At 49.9% G+C, this 16,249-nt stretch overlaps 1 protein-coding gene and 1 non-coding gene across 2 annotated transcripts; both read left to right on the forward strand.

The window, feature by feature from the left end:
* The first annotated feature begins 3,162 nt into the window (after nt 1-3,162).
* On the forward strand, nt 3,163-3,285 carry LOC122452655. Its single transcript, XR_006272812.1, has one exon. It is a non-coding gene; the product is annotated as a small nucleolar RNA SNORA26 (small nucleolar RNA).
* On the forward strand, nt 3,171-10,643 carry CTRC (chymotrypsin C). Its single transcript, XM_043486043.1, has 8 exons — nt 3,171-4,146; nt 5,593-5,684; nt 5,783-5,880; nt 6,752-6,877; nt 7,702-7,838; nt 8,625-8,770; nt 9,918-10,070; nt 10,567-10,643. The coding sequence occupies exons 1-8, from the start codon at nt 3,879-3,881 to the stop codon at nt 10,579-10,581; spliced, it is 1,035 nt and encodes a 344-aa protein (XP_043341978.1). The 5' UTR covers nt 3,171-3,878; the 3' UTR covers nt 10,582-10,643.
* The last annotated feature ends 5,606 nt before the right edge of the window (nt 10,644-16,249 follow it).

Consider the following 16,249-nt stretch of genomic DNA (forward strand, 5'->3'; position numbering starts at 1 on the left):
GTCACCAGGGACTCGTCTAAGCTCTTTTTTAAAAGGAAAAAATTGTCTACTTATTTATTTGGCTGACCTAGGTCTTAGTGGCCACACTTGGAATTTTACTTGTGGAATGCAAGTGCTTAGTTGCATCATGTGGGGTTTATTTCCCTGACCAGGGATCAAAACCCAAGACTCCTGTATTGGATGCATGGAGTCTTAGCCACCAGACCGCCAGATAAGTCAGTGTATCAGTTCATTTAATCCTCACAGTCAGCCCATGGGCGTGGGGGGGGCACAGTCTTGGTTTTCAAGAGACACAGGCAAATGGGGCAGCTCCAGTTCATTCAGTCCACAGCCCACGTCCCTACCCATCTAGCCACCCTGCCTGCCAAGTTCACTCGAGGGCATGCACCAGGAGTGTCACCGAGGCCACAGGGCTTCTGGACTGATGCACCCGGGAGCCCCGCCAAGACGCCCTCACACTCAGAGACACTCCAAGCCTCCTCCGTTACAGACTGGGGTGGTGGGGTGGTGAGGAACAAGCTGGGGTTCCCCCTATAAGAGGACTTTGAACAGATTAGGCTCCCCCTGGGTCTCAGTCTCCCCATCTGGTCAATGTGAGGGTGGGCTAAGGTCTCAAGGTCTTCCCTTTGGGTGTCCCCCTTTCCCAGGTAAAATCTGGTGTGGGGGGCGGCGGGCAGGATTTGAGATGATGCTGTACATCGCTGCCCCCAGGTGGACGTAGTTGGTACTACAGCAGTCGAATGCCCTACGCCTCTGGCTTCCTGCTTGGAGAAGGCTTCCTCCTTGAAGTGTTATTTCCTGAGAAAGGCCACCCCACGCGCCACCTGTGGCCCGAGATGCCGTTAGCACTGCATGTTGGGTGAAGCATTGTCTTCAATTGAAGACAATGTCCAGCTGGCCCGGTGGTGGACGTGGACCTCAAGCCCTCGTAATGTGAGATACATGGGCCGCCGGTCTCACGCCAGGCCCTCCACCATCAGATGCAGCTGGGAGGGGCCCTAGACTCTGCCACCGTGAGAACCCACTCTCCCAGCCCAGGCAGGGGGCACGGGAGGAATAAGGATTCCTAAAGGGATTAAGGGGCCAAGAGTGGGGAAGGGAGGTGGCTCCTTAAACCCCAACCATGTCCTGGCCTCTCAGTAAGCCTCCCCACCACCAAGTCCCAGCCCCCAGCACCAAACACCGAATCCCTCACTCACCCCCCAGCTCCCTACTTTCACCTGGTTTTGAGGAGAAAAGCTGCCAGCCCCAGGCCTGCCTGCTTAATGGGCCCCACCCAGGATGTAACAGCTGCCACCGGAGAGTCCTGTCCCAGCAACTAAAAATAACGGGCCCCATCCTGGCAGCTGCCCTGTTTCTCAGGCTCTCACCAGCACCCTCATTGACTCCCAACCTTGGCATCGCTTCTTTTAACGTTCCCCACACCCCCGAAACCAGCCTCTGCCAAGTCACTCATGGTTATTTTTCCAGCGTAGTCTGGCCCTGAGTGGCTGACTGACATTAAGTGCCCACATCCTGGGAGGCCCCACTCCAGGCCCTGGAATACACGAGGGTCAGCAGGATAGGATGGGATTTCAGCATCCTCGGAGTCTCAAGTCCTCAAGTTCATTTGGGGTTTTTTTGTGGTTGTTGTTGTTATTTTTAATTTTAATTTTTTATCAAAGTATAGTTGATTTACACTGTTGTGCCAATCTCTGCTGTATAGCAAGGAGACTCAGTTATACACATATAGGTGTTCTTTTTATATCTTCTTTTCCATTATGATTTATCACAGGAGACTGAATATAGTCCCCTGCGCTATAACAGAAGGGCCTTGCTGTTTATCCATCCTATTTGTAAAGTTTACATCTGCTAATCCCAAAGTCCCAGTCCTTCCCTCTCCCACCCCTTGGCAACCTCAAGTCTGTTCTCTATGTCTGTGAGTCTATTTCTCCTTAATAGATAGGTTTGTTGGTGCCATAGTTCAGATTCCACATATAAGTGATATCATAGGGTATGTCTTTCTACTTACTTCACTTAGTATGATCATCTTTAGTTGCATCCATGTTGCTGCAATAGCATTATTCATTCTTTTTTTATGGTTGAGAAGTATTTCATTGTATACATGTCTTCTTTACCCATTCAGCTGTCAATGGACATTTAGGTTGTCTCCATGTTTTGCCTGTTGTGAATAATCCTGCTAGGAAAACAGAGCTGCATGCATCTTTTTGAATCTCAAGTTCATTTTGGACATGGAATCTGCAGAAAGGGGCCCTTTTCCCACCTGTGCCCATCAAACTCCCACCCAGGATTAACACGCTCTCATTTGGGACTCCCAGACCTTGGCCCAGAACATTCAAAGGAACGTTTATTACCTTGCCCAGCGGGGAGCTCCAGCGGAACTGAACAGGATCTAATCCTCTCTGTGGCCCCAGCCCAGAGCCTACACACAGGAGCTGCTCAGCTAGTTTGGGAGGAATGAAGGAATGAATGGCTTCAGTGTACTTTCTAAGTCAGTGCCACACAGTCTGGGTAGGCAAGATGAGCAGCTTTAAGTTAATCCAACACCAAGCCCTCTGCCTTCCAACTGCAACTATCCACTCCCCAGGGCACCTCTCTGAAGATATTCACCAGCCCTCCTGGGGCTGTTTCTTCATCTCGGTGGTCAGAAGACGAGGTCAGCCAGCCAAGTGTCACCACCATAACTTTAGGCAATTTGAACCCCTAGAGTGATAGCGTCCTCTGGCCAGTGGTTTTCCCTGCACCAGAGCCAGGTTAGGAGGGGCTGGCACTAGCCACGCACACTAGCCATGCATATTAGCCATGTACACTAGTTGTGCGCCACAGGCAGCTCCCACCTCCACCCAGTTGCTCCCAGTGAGAGCATGGTTAAATAATGCCCAACATGACCAGTGGGCCCAGCTCAGAAAACAGCTTCCAAACAGCGCATGGAGGAGTTCAAAGGAGACAAAGAAGAGAAGTCAGGCCTTGGGGCAAATGAAGTAAACCGACTCTCCGAGGTCAAAGCTGAACCCCAACTGCCCAAGGCTCCAGGTGGAATTTTTGGGCATCCAGAGTAGCACTCAACCTTTACATCTAAATCATGGAATCTAAGATCTGAAAAGAGCCCAAGAGTTCATCTGATCCTACATGCCCATTTTAAAGAACGGGAGGCCCTTTCCAGTGCCCTTTTAAGGCTGACGCAGTGCCTTAAGAGGCTAACACAGGAGGGTAAAGAAAGTCTCCCTAAAACCCAGAGAAGAGATTTTTAGAACTCCTCTCTGGATCCTGTCTGGAGTCACAACTGAACTGGAAGATTTTAAGTCTTAGCACTTACTAGTATGTGTATAGTTAATACCAAAGTCATTAAATTTAAACTTGACCTTCAATAAATAAAGAAAGAAAGAAAGAACGGGAGACTGAGGGCCTTGCAGGGAGACAACTAAGCAGGCTCCAAGTAGGAATTTGGCCAACCAAAGCCTTCCAGGGTATGCCAGGGCCTCAGCCTCCATCCACAGCCTGCGGGGAGAAGGTGTTGCAGGGAGTACCGCAAGATCCGACAGTATTGGTTGAATGAGGGAGAAAGAAAGAGCTATAAAGACAGAGAAGGAAGCGGTGCATCATAGCAGTCTTTGGCCGTAGGCTGACATTTGAAAGGCTGACTTCAAACCCTGGTTCTGTTGTAGTGCAGCTGTGTGACCCTGGATGGTCACTGACCCTCTGAGTCTCAGCTTTGTCACGTTTAATCAGTGGACAAGAGTGTCTACTGCGTGTTGTTGGGAGAATTAAGGGACTGCAAGAGTTACTGAGCATGCCAACCAGCACATAGTAGGTGCCTAGTAAACAACTAAAAAGAATGAGTCAGGCCAAGCAGCGTGATGGGGCCCCCATAGCTGCAAATGCCAGAGTTTGCTCTGTCTCTGGATATTTGGGAAATCCATGCCGCCGAACCAGCTCCATCTCTGCCCAAATTAAACAGTAACCACCCAAGGTCAGGGAAAAGGCCTTGGCAGAACAGGTTTCTTCCAAGTGGTGGCTCAGCCTTGACGAGGTGGGCCCACCCCCCACCTGCCTATAAATGCTGCCCTGGCCACCGCGACATTCACCTGATTCTGAGCATTCACAACATGTTGGGCATCACAGTCTTCACCGCGCTCCTGGCCTATGGTAAGCTGAGGCTCCATGACCAGCTGCAGTCATCAGGCTGTGAGCTCGGACAAGGATGGGGGCAGGGGCCCTCTGCTCTCCAGGGCTTTGGGAAAGGAGCTTTGGGGTTCAGTGTGGGTCCAATTACTACTGATCAGCTGTGTCAAATGAGCTACTTGCCTGCTGGGCAACTCTGCTTCTGAATCTGCGAAACAGGGCTAATGACCTGACCTCCCCAGGGTGAGGATGAGCAATGAGGTGCAGACAGATGTAGCATCAGCCTGGGGACACAGAAGATGCCTCATCCCCGGGTACCCTGGGGACCATCGGGGGGCTTGGGCTTCCCAGCTGGCTCAGTGGTAAAGAACCCGCCTGCCAATGCAGGAGATGCAAGTCTGATCCCTGGGTTGGGAAGAGCCCCTGGAAAAGGAAATGGCAACCCACTCCAGTATTCCTGCCTGGGAAATCCCATGGACAGAGGAGCCAGGCAGGCTACAGTCCATGGGGTTGCAAAAGAGTTGGACACGACTTAGCAATTAAACAATACCGGGGCCTACCTTTCCTGGGATCAGCATCTCTCCTTTGGGGATTCTGTGTTGGCACAGAGGATGGCAGCTTTCCATGTTGGCAGCCTTCTCCCAGATTGGGAGTCAAGGAACTTGACTCGAATGTCACTCTCTCTCAGCAGGACCTAAACAAGCTATATCACCTCTCTAAAGCTCACTGGCTCTTTTGGCAAATAAGAGCACTTCATTAAGAGTCCTCCAGTTGATAACAACAGTAGTAATAATAACAGTAGCTGCTCCTGTGTACTGCATGTTTACTCTGTGCCAAGCGCTCTGCTAAGCCCTTGACATTCCGGAGCCAATTTGATTCTCCGTCAACCTTGAGAGGCAGGGTCTATTAATATAGACTCATTTTACGGATGAGGACCCTGAGGCACAGTGAAGTTCACTAGCTTCTTCAAGATCACATGGCTGGTTAGTGTGGGGGGGCGGGCAGAATTTGAGTCTGAGTCTGCCCAGCACTTGCTCTTGACCATGCCACAGCTAGGACAGTCTGGAATTCTGTGGGTTCCGTGTTCACACATCCCCGCCATGCTGTGGCCTCAAAAGGGACAACAGGGTAAGGATGAAGAACACAGGTGTACCTGGGCACTCACACCAAGCCAGCCTACCTTGGTGTTTCCTTCAGTGGTTTAACCCTCACTCTATACCAGACCTTTTGCTCAACTCTTCATATGCATCATTTAGTTCTTAGGACAAACTTACCAGGTTAGTGCTATTCTACCCATTTCACAGAAAGGGAAGTTGAGGCCCAGCACACTCAATGGCTTCCCCAAAGTCTTACAGGAAAATCCAAACCCAAGTCTGCCTAGCCCCTAAATATGTGCTCTTTCCACCTGTCCCTTCCCCAATGAGACACCAGGCACCCTCACCTGTGCTCTCCCTCTCCTGTCTCCCCCAGCCTCCAGCTGCGGGGTCCCCATCTTCCAGCCCAACCTATCAGCCCGCGTGGTGGGAGGAGAGGACGCCATTCCCCACAGCTGGCCCTGGCAGGTAAGCTCACCGCCGCGGGGGTGGGAGGCGGGGTGGAGAGGGGCGTGGGGAGTGGGTCCCTGGGGGCTGACACACGCTCCTTTCACATCCTCCCCCAGATCTCCCTCCAGTACCTCAAGGATGACACGTGGAGGCACACGTGTGGCGGCACCTTGATCACCCCCAACCACGTCCTCACAGCCGCCCACTGCATCAGGTGAGCCGGAAGTCACCCAGACGCCCCGCCCGCTGCTCTTCCAGGGCACACACTCCAGACAGCGGCACAAACAGGCTGCTCATATCCAGTAACTCAGTTGTCCATTTATTCATTCAACAAGTATTTAGTGAGCGCCTACGATGTGCCAGGGAACGTGGCGGTGAAAACGCAGTTTGTGCTCTGCAGGGAACTTATTATATTCTAGTAGAAGACAGAGTGGCAGGCCATCCAACAAGTAAATATGTAACAAAATAAGTGGTGGTGAAGAAAAACAAAGAAGCAGGAAGAGGCTAAAAAGTATGAGGGGTTCTATTTTAAATGACATGGCCTGGGGAAAAGCTCTCTGAAAAGGGGATACTTGAGCCGAGATCTAAAGAAAAGAAGGGAAGAAATCTCTGGTCTGGAAGTAAGGTGTCACAGGTGGAGGGAAGAGCCGATGCAAAGGTCCAGAGGAGGGAGTCCACTTGGCATGTTTGAGAAATAAAGTGGAAGCCGGTGTGGCAGGAGCGGATTGTGTGAGGGGAGAGGAGGATGTGGCTAGAGAGGAACAGAGGTGAGATAATGCATGCCAGCAGCAGTGTGGACTAGTTCATCTTCACAGCATCCCTGGCAGGTGAGTTTCAAGATTATCCCCACCTTACAGGTGAGGAATTGAGGCCCGAGCCTGCCCACCCAGCAGTCAGAACGAACTTGACTCCAAGACCAGGGTCCTTACCCTGTGCCCTAGGAAGGGTCAATGGGGTGAACTGTGCCTCCCCCCAAATGAGTCCCACAGTGACCCCAAAGCTGCATCACCAGAGCCCCAACTTCCCTCTCTACCCAGCCGACCCATGTGGGTAGGACCCTGACTTGGCCCCCTTGCTCTGTCCAGCAACACCCTGACATACCGCGTGGGCCTGGGGAAGAACAACCTGGAGGTGGAGGACGAGGCAGGCTCCCTCTACGTGGGTGTGGACACCATCTTTGTCCACGAAAAGTGGAACTCCTTCCTCATTCGGTGAGTGCCCAGCTAGCCATCACACGGCCCCTAGGGGCAGCTCAGAAGAAGAGGGGGTCCCTGATATGGAGACAGAGCCTCATCATGGGCCCCATCCTCACCCTGAACAGCCCGCAGATGATGACTTTACGCAAAATAGCAAAATGCTAAGAGAAGACGGACACCCCTCCCATCCCCATCATTGACCAAGGGGCTCCATAAAGTACACATGGACTAAGGATCCCGAGGGCCCCGTGGTATGTTACCTGAAGTCTGTCAGCCAGAGGATGAGCCAGCACTCCCCATTATTGATGCTTACTGCATGCCTGCCCGCATTGCAATAAGCACTTTATGCGCCATCTCTTATTTAATCTTCACCACAGCCCGAGACAAGAACGCGAGGATCAGAGAGGTTAAGGAATGTGTCTCAGGTCACACAGCCTGCTAAGTGGCAGAACCACAAATCAAACCAAGTCTGCCTAGGGTTGTCCGCTTTCATTCGGCAACACAGAAACATTAAAAATTGAATCTGCAAGTATTTTTACCGTCATAATTTCCAATTTGCTTTAGCTTAATTTCGGTCGATACAGTGGTTCAGATACAGTGGCTCAGGCTTCTGCTCTTGTCACTTCTCTGTTAAGCCTGTCGTGATGTGGAGACACAAGTAGGGAAAGAAGCTACACCTACAGGGGCAGGTGTCCACCAGTAAAACCTGGCAGTCCGGGATATGTGCAAAGGACCCTGGTCACCCTTGGCCTGACTCCCGACTCACAGGCCAGGCCTCTCAGCATTTGCTTGCTGCACCAGGCCCTCCTGTCATTCACCACCTCCACTTTGGATTCCAGCAATGACATTGCCCTTATCAAGCTGGCAGAGACTGTGGAACTGAGCGACGCGATCCAGGTGGCCTGCCTGCCAGAGGCGGGTGCCTTGCTGACTCAGGACTACCCCTGCTACGTCACTGGCTGGGGCCGTCTCTACAGTGAGTATAGCCCCTGGTAAATCAAGAGCGCCTTCCTGGAGGAAGCGGCTCCCACAATAAGCATGCCACCCACATTTGCCCACCAGTTTCCTTTTTGCCTTAACATCTTCACATCTTCTTAAACTGTGTAATGATGGCTAATATTTAGTAAGCACATACCATGTGACAGACACGCCAAGTGCATATAAAGGATGCTATAAGAATTAAATGGACTAAAATTTGTCAAGGACTTAGAACAGGGCTGGGCAGCTACTAAGTGCCATGTAAGTGACTATTGAATCAATGAAACTAACCATTTTGGGGTAGGGGATTAGATCATATACCAAGTATATTCCAGTGAATGGAATTCTCAAGTAAATTACAGCTGAATGTAAAGGTTAAATGCAAATAAATGAACCTACAGAAGACTTAGAAGAAAATAGAGATCAGTACCTGGAAAATTTGAGGCTGAGAAAAATCTTTTAACATGTGACACCAAAAGTAGTGAACTACAAGGAAACCATTGACAATTAAAACCCCAGAACATAAATTAAAGATAAATGGTAGTTATTTCTTGAGGGTTTTCTATGGGTTGGTTTTACCTTTCCAACCCTTTGAAGGGTCTCTAACCCAGTTTGGGACCATTGGCTCAGAGTCTTGCCTCTCAATAAAAGGCATATATGTCCCTCAAAGTCTTGCCAGAACTTGCCTGGCCTGGCCCAGCCCCATTTAGCCCTCTGTTCCCTGAAGGCATGGAGCCAGGGCTTCCTGGGCTGCCTGTCCAGTCACCACCCATTCTCTCTCCAGCCAATGGCCCCATTGCCGCCGAGCTGCAGCAGGGCCTGCAGCCTGTGGTGGATTATGCCACGTGCTCCCAGAGAGACTGGTGGGGCAGCACGGTGAAGGAAACCATGGTCTGTGCTGGAGGCGACGGAGTCATCTCAGCCTGCAACGTGAGTGTCCAGACTCTGCACCCCTGCCCTAATGCAAATGGCCAAGTGCTAGGGGCAGGGAGGAGAGCAAAGGAGTGAGAAGAGGGGAGACCCCATGAGGAACCCTCTCCCTGGGGGGAGACTGAGTCCCAGTTGGGTTCAGGAGACTTAGGAAAACCTTGTCACTGTCCCCCTTCCTCTCCCCCACCAGCACTATGGCCAGAGCATGAAGGCTGAATGTCTCTGGGTCTGAGTCCCAGTCCCACCCCTTCATAGCTGCATAACCTTGGGCAGGCCGTTTGACCTCTCTGAACCTCAGTTTCCCCATTGTAAAATGGAGCAACAGTAAGCACAGGGCTGCTGTGAGGACTAAATGAGTCTGACGTGTGTAGAAGAGACTTCATTCAAGTCCAGGCACACGTTCCATCGTACCGTCAACTCCATCGCTCCAGGGAGACAGAGGACACAGGGAATCTGACACTGAAGCAAGAAGCATCTAGGGAAATCAGAGACTGTCCCATTTTTAAACACAGGACCCTTTCCCCATTTCCATTTCCCTCACTTTCCTGGGTCTCCTACACAACTCCCAGCATCTTCACTTCTCTGGGCAGCTCAGACTCAGGCATGGGACACTGAGGCACAGAGAGGGTTCTCATCATCCCAAGATCGCACAGCAAACCACGACTTAATCTGATACTTTAGGGCTCCCCTAGGATAAAGGTCCGGAGAAGGCAATGGCACCCCACTCCAGTACTCTTGCCTGGAAAATCCCATGGATGGAGGAGCCTGGTAGGCTGCAGTCCACTGGGTCTCCAAGAGTCTGACACGACTGAGCGACTTCACTTTCACTTTTCACTTTCATGCATTGGAGAAGGAAATGGCAACCCACTCCAGTGTTCTTGCCTGGAGAATCCCAGGGACAGGGGAGCCTGGTGGGCTGCCGTCTATGGGATCGCACAGAGTCACACAGGACTGAAGCGACTTAGCAGCAGCAGCAGCGGGATAAAGGTCAAGTCACTCCCAAATCATATCTTCTCTCCCTCCCTCACTGTGGACAAGCTGAGGTCAAAACAGGAGGTACCAAAGCAGAGAGGCCAACTCACATGCCCCACTCTAACCCACCCCTGTGGCCCAAGCCTCCCTCTGACGCCCACCCCATCTGGTGCAGGGGGATTCGGGTGGCCCCCTGAACTGCCAAGCTGAGAACGGCAACTGGGATGTGCAAGGCATCGTCAGCTTCGGCTCCGGGCTGGGCTGCAACACCTACAAGAAGCCCACGGTCTTCACCCGTGTGTCTGCCTACATCGACTGGATCAACGAGGTGGGTGCACCTCCCTGGCCTCCTTCCTCACTGCCCACCCCTCACTTGTTCCTCTACTCATTCCTTCACTCATTCATTCATTCACCTGCTCAAGAAGTATTGATTGTTTACTGCATGCAGCCTTGAGTCAGGTGCAGTAAAGGAAATGGCCATTGACTCCCCAACCTTTTAATCGATTTGCTTCAGCAAACACTTCTGTCCCAGCCCTAGGCTCCCCACCAGGGCTCCCAAAGGTGAAATGTGGCCCCAACACAGGAGAGGGGGTGGCATGGATAGCCATCTATCTCTTGAGGAGGGACAGGGTTCATTTTGGGAGTAGGCAGCGTCCTGAGCCCACTTGCACAGTGGTGGGAAGTGCCGAGGGGGCCAACCCTGGGGACAGAGGCAAGCCTGCCTCATTAAGGCCTGGTACTACCTGCTGTGCCTGCTTGTTCCTTCCTTCCTGGCTGAGACTCATGCCACCCTGAGTCCCTCACTCTGTTCTCTGCTTCTCCAGAAACTGCAGCTGTGATTCATCCCCAGGAGCCCAGGCCACAAATCCTGACAACCGCAATAAACCTCTTTCCCCCTCAAGCTGCCTGCTTTCTTTTTATTTATTTATTTATTTGACTGTACTCGGGCTTAATTACAGCACTCAAACTCGTAGTTGCAGAATGTGGGCTCTAGTTCCCTGACCAGGGATTGAACCTGGGCCCCTTGCACTGGGAGCTTGGATTCTTAGCTCCTGGACCACCAAGGAAGTCCCCTGCCTTCATTCTTGATTCTCGTGTCCCCTGCGGGTTCTCTGGGGGCTGCCCCTTCCACACCAAGGATGCAAAGAGAGGCCCCCTCATTCAGGCTGGTTTGGCCTTGAGGGGGAGCTCCTGGAGGTGCTGGGGGAGGAGGCGATCCCAGGAGGCCACCTGGTGCCTGAGGGGACATGAGCTAAGGACACACCGGAGATTTGCCCACCCCCGGCGACACACACACACACACATCTCCTAAGCTGTGAACCACCACACCCTGGTCAAACAGCAATGGCTTCCACATGTAGTCACAGCAGGTCAGAAGTGGGCAAGCTTGCACTGCACTAGATAGGCAGGGAAACTGAGGCCCAGAAAAGGAAAAATCTGGGCCAAGTCACAAGAAGAAATGACCAGTAATACACAAACAAAAGGCTCAGTTCAGGCTCCTTCGGTCCTGAGGCCGCCTGGAGGGCACATGGGGCCAGAAAGGTGAGGGACCCACTGTCCAGTGAGGTGGATCCAAGTGGGGCCCCTGATCCCTGACCACTGTATCCCTAGTTTAGGGCACTCCTGAGGATCGCCAGGGCTCCTAGTCCAGGGCTGATTTAGGAGGGATGTGCCCCTACCCCCACCTCTAAAGTCTTCCTAGGAAAACCCTCAACTGTGACTGCCTCTGGTTGGTCCATGAGTAACTTTGGTTCCTGGAGGTGGGGACCATGACCTCCCACAATGCCAAGCTCATTCTCAAAAAATATTTACTCAACAAGCAATGGAGGCTACAAGAAGCCCAGCACCAGCTCAGCCCTGGGAATCCAAGGAGAGTCCAAGCAAGACCCCTGCTCTGCAAGAGAGAGACCCATAAACAGATCATTGAGGTCACTGTATAAGTGTGAAGGTAGGAATACAGTCCAGGAGCACAGATAAGGGACACTTAAACCAGTGTCAGTTGGTGAGAGGAGTCCACGACAGCTTCCTAGAGGTGGTGATACCTCAGGCTGAGTCTTCACATTTGAACAAAACGTATCCAAACACAGAAGATGTTGCTGGTTGCTTGACCCAAGGGCCCCCTGGTCCTGCTTGACCTCCTTCTTTTGCAGTTATCTCTATATTGGAAGGTAGATGTGCTAAATATTAATACTATTTGTCCCCAAGTCCCTTACAATTATAATAATGAAGTAATAACTAACACATACTGAATACTTGCTATGTGCCAGGCACTGTTCTACAGGCTTTACATGTATTACCTCACTTAACCCCCAAAACAATCCTAAGACATAGTCTTTTAATATCATCCCCATTTCACAGATGAAAAAACTGAGGCTAGAGATGTTTCATGACTTCCCAAGGTGATTTAACCAGAAGGTGATGGAGCTGGGATCCAGACTTTGTTAATCTGGCTCCAGAGTTCATGCTCTGGATCACCAAGCTCTACTGCTCTGTGATGAATATGAATGTGGATGTGATGCCTGGAGCTAAAGCAGCCATTTTGTGGCCAAGAGAATTACAGAGACATGAGTTCATACATCATCAGGCTGCAGATCTGAGGCCAGCAACCATTTTCTGAATATCAAATTTTGTGGGAAAAAATAAATCTGCATTTGTTTTAAACACTGCAGTCAGGTTTTCCATAACTTGCAGCTCAGCACACACCTAACTGATACTCTTGGGGATATCATAAGGGGTCACTACTTTCCTGGCTAAGGGAAGGGAATAAGCAAAGTCATGGTGACTGCTCGGGAGAATCTCAAGGCAGCAATTTCTGCTAGAGCATAAGGCACGGAGCATGGATAGGGTGACCAATGGTCCTGGTACCACCCAAGAGCTTCACATACTCGATCTCATTTATACAATAATCTTGACAACCTTGATTATTATCCCCCTTTACAGATGAGGTAACTGAGGCTTGGAGGGGGTTTAAAAACTCACCGAAGGTCACACAGCTAGTAATGGGGCAATAGGACTTAAACTCAGGTGGTCTGACTCCAGAGCCTGTGTGACTAACAACCATGTTATTCTGCCATTAATCCCCGACTCTCAAGGATCCTCTCAAACAGATTCCTCTAATGGCCATGCCAGGGAGGGGTGGAGGCTGTGGGTGTGCTGACAATCCTGAGCAAAACTGGCAATTTTGAACTCAAATAGAAACCTGAGGAGAGAGTTATTGCTCACAGGTGTTCACAAAGCTGTATCAGCTACTTCCGGCATAATTAATAGTGCTGCATAACAACCAACCACAAACTCTCAGTAGCATCCAAAGACAGGTATTTATTGCTTACACACTTGGGTTCAGCTGGGAGTCAGTTAGGTGACTTATTTTGACTAATTGCTGATTTTGGCTGGAAACATTCATACGTCTAGGGGTCAAGTCTGGGTTTGACTGGGGAAGTTCAGCTCCACAGGGCTCTCATCCTCCTCCCAGGAGGCCATTGCAAAATTGCAAGGCAAATGGCATGGATAAAGTGAGAGGTGAAGAATCAGAGCCATCCTGGAAGTCTCTCATACCCTCACATTATCTAAGACACAAATTAATAGCATGAAATATGGCAGAGTAGAAAGGAAGGTATTTATTGGCTAACAAGCAGTGACAGCAGCTGAGTTACCTAACCTCTCCGAGACTCAGTTTTCCCATCTGTAAAATGGGCACATCTTCCACCTCCCTTTGGAAGCCAACAGAAGCTTGTGACAGGAGGCATCATTACTACTACTGACCTCATACCTGGACCCCCAGTGGCACATCTCCCCTATCCCTTTTATTCCTTAGGAGGGGGAGCTTTATTCCCAGCAGGCCCTGGTGGCCAGTCCCCTAAAGCTCACTCATCAAGTAGGAGCACCTATCTGCAAATGTTCACATGGTGATAGGCCAGGGGGCATGTAATGGCAGAGAATAAACACAGAGCATCTTCCCAAAGCACTGATTTCCTATGAAGATTGTGTGGGAAGGAAAAAAATGCACTTTAAGATAAACCCAGCTGTGTGATGAAATAATCTGCAAAATTCAGATCAAGCTTTCCAGGTGAAGAATGAAACTTCTCAGACATTAACTGTTGTGACTGACGCATGCTAGACCCCAGATCGTTAATCTACTGAACACCAGAGCCTGAAAAACAAATCTGTTTTGTAAATAAAGTTTTCCTGGAAAACAGCTATGCCTATTGGGCTGCTTTTTGCAATATAACAGCAGAATTGAATAGTTGTAACTGAGACCATATGGCCCATAAGCCTAAAACATTTGCTGTCTGGTCATTTGTAGAAACAGGTTGCCAACCCCTGATCTCCTCGGATTCTTTGATGGTAAAGTTTGAATAATTCTGTGATATTCTGATATCTGAGGTCTGCAGGTCTCAGGACTGAAGAATGAACATTTTATTGCACATTGACAATTCTCAGTGTTCTAAGTGAATAAACCGTTGCTTAATTCTAGCAACAACCCTAAGAGCTGGATAAGATTTTTATTGTTCTATTTGATAGGTGAAAAAATTGAGTTATAGATGAAACGTGCTGTAGCTCAGGTCTTCTCAAATTTTAACAAACAGGGGAATCACCTAGGTATCTTGTTAAACTGCAGATGCTGAATCAGTAGGTGTGGATACATGAGTCTGCATTTCTAACCAGATCCTAAGCTATGCTGGTCCAAACCACTCTGTGAGTAGTGAGGATCCAAACCACAGTCACTACCCAGAAGCACAGGGCTGCAAACCCAAGTCTCTAACCCCTGAGCACTGGATTTCTCAGAGGAACCCTTATAAATGAGTCATAAATCTCATGAAAGTTCATGTCTGCATCTTCATAGCCGCACTGAGACCTCAAGGACACAGCCCAGTTTAGAACTTCACAGATTGCCTGGTTGTCTATCAACATATAAATGGGGACTGAGCCCCAGTGGGAGGAAGTGGGCTATAAAACTCATCTGTTCTCCCAGCCTCTATTCCCTCTCCAGAAACCTGGATTATTATTTTGGTGCTGTCCCTCCCCCACACCTCCATCTGGAGCCTGGTGCCCAGATCTAGGGGTAGGACTTGTCCTCCAGGTCCTAAGCCTGTCCAATCCACACTTGCATCCCCTCTCCCACCACAACCATTGGTTCAGGGATGGTCATGTGACCTGAGGCAGGTTCAATCAGAGAGAGTTACAGGACTTCTGTGGGAACTACCAGGAAGCTCTCACTCATTCCCCGATGGGTTTGAAGATGAGTGATGTGAGGCTACAGCAGCAAAATGGAGGGGATGGTTTTGCACTCTAGAATACATTCAACAATGAGTAGAGACACTTCTGGTTGTCACAACTTGGAGAAGGAGGGAAAAGACTACCGGCATCTAGTGGGTGGGAACCAGGACTGCTGCTAAATATCCTTCAAGGCACAGGATTGTAGTTCACAGGATTCTGGGTCTCAAAACAAAGAACCATCATCCAAAATGGCAATAGCACCATAGTTGAGAAACCCTGGACCAGAGGTTCTGTAACCCTCTTGTCCCCATAGGACAACCTGTAGCTCCTACAGGCCATGTAATGGAGCCTGAGAGTGGACTCTCACAGTGAAAAGCAGAGACAAAAGATAGAGATAAACTGAGTGCTGGGGACATCACCAGAGCCCTGGATCCAGCCGTGCCTGAAATCAGCCCTGCTCCTGGGCTTTTCCACTTTGTGTCCCAGTGAATGACTTTTTGGCTTAAGCTTATTAGATGAAGATTTTTGTCACTTCCAAACCCTCCCAGAAATGTGATGAAATAGGCTGGGCATATGTCTCTCTCTGTGTTCATTCATAAACAGCCCCAGGCCAGAGGATCTGTGTGACTAGCCCAAGGTCACAGAGCAAGCCCATGGCATGCGCCAAACCTGTATTTGCTCAGTGACCTCCTACAGGAAAATCTTATTTTTATAGTAAAATAAACACAGATACATGGAACAGAATGGCATATTCACATTAATTCAAGATAAAATAGGAAACTTCAGAAATAGTTTGTTGTTGTAGTGACTGCTACAGACTACAAACAAGAGCCCAAACTGTTAAAGAAGTTAGGGATGGAGTTGGGACTAGAACCCAGGTATTCTGACATCTAGTGCAATGGGATTCTACACCCCAGGCTCCCTCACCCTCCTCATGATTCTTGGCCAATTACAAATTTTTCTCACCCATATGACAATCGTATAATCCAGGCCTGGATTGTTGTTTAGGAAACTCAGGCCCAGTGACTTGTCTGTCCAAGCTATAACACTCAGTTCTGACTCAATGAGGTCTTGAACTCAGGTCTTAACAGTTCAAGTCCACTCTCTGCTTTTCTGACTGGGCAAAATGTAGAATCTGTGGTCACAGGGCAGGTCTATCTCACCAGAGCCTGGCCTTCCTGGAACTGTGCTCTGACCATAAGCAAGAAGAATGAAGTTTTAAGAAAGAACAAGAACATCCATCAGGAACTCTTGCTCCTTTTTTCCACCCATGCTCCCTGCTACCCACCA

Source organism: Cervus canadensis, chromosome 13 (genome assembly GCF_019320065.1).
Source record: "Cervus canadensis isolate Bull #8, Minnesota chromosome 13, ASM1932006v1, whole genome shotgun sequence".
Classification (NCBI taxonomy): domain Eukaryota; kingdom Metazoa; phylum Chordata; class Mammalia; order Artiodactyla; family Cervidae; genus Cervus; species Cervus canadensis.

Coding starts and splice junctions, on each gene's coding strand:
- CTRC (XM_043486043.1), top strand. CDS start 3,879: ATGCCAGAGTTTGCTCTGTCTCTGGATATTTGGGAAATCCATGCCGCC. Junction 5,685..5,782: donor CCCACAGCTGGCCCTGGCAG/GTAAGCTCACCG, acceptor ATCCTCCCCCAG/ATCTCCCTCCAGTACCTCAA. Junction 7,839..8,624: donor TGGCTGGGGCCGTCTCTACA/GTGAGTATAGCC, acceptor TTCTCTCTCCAG/CCAATGGCCCCATTGCCGCC.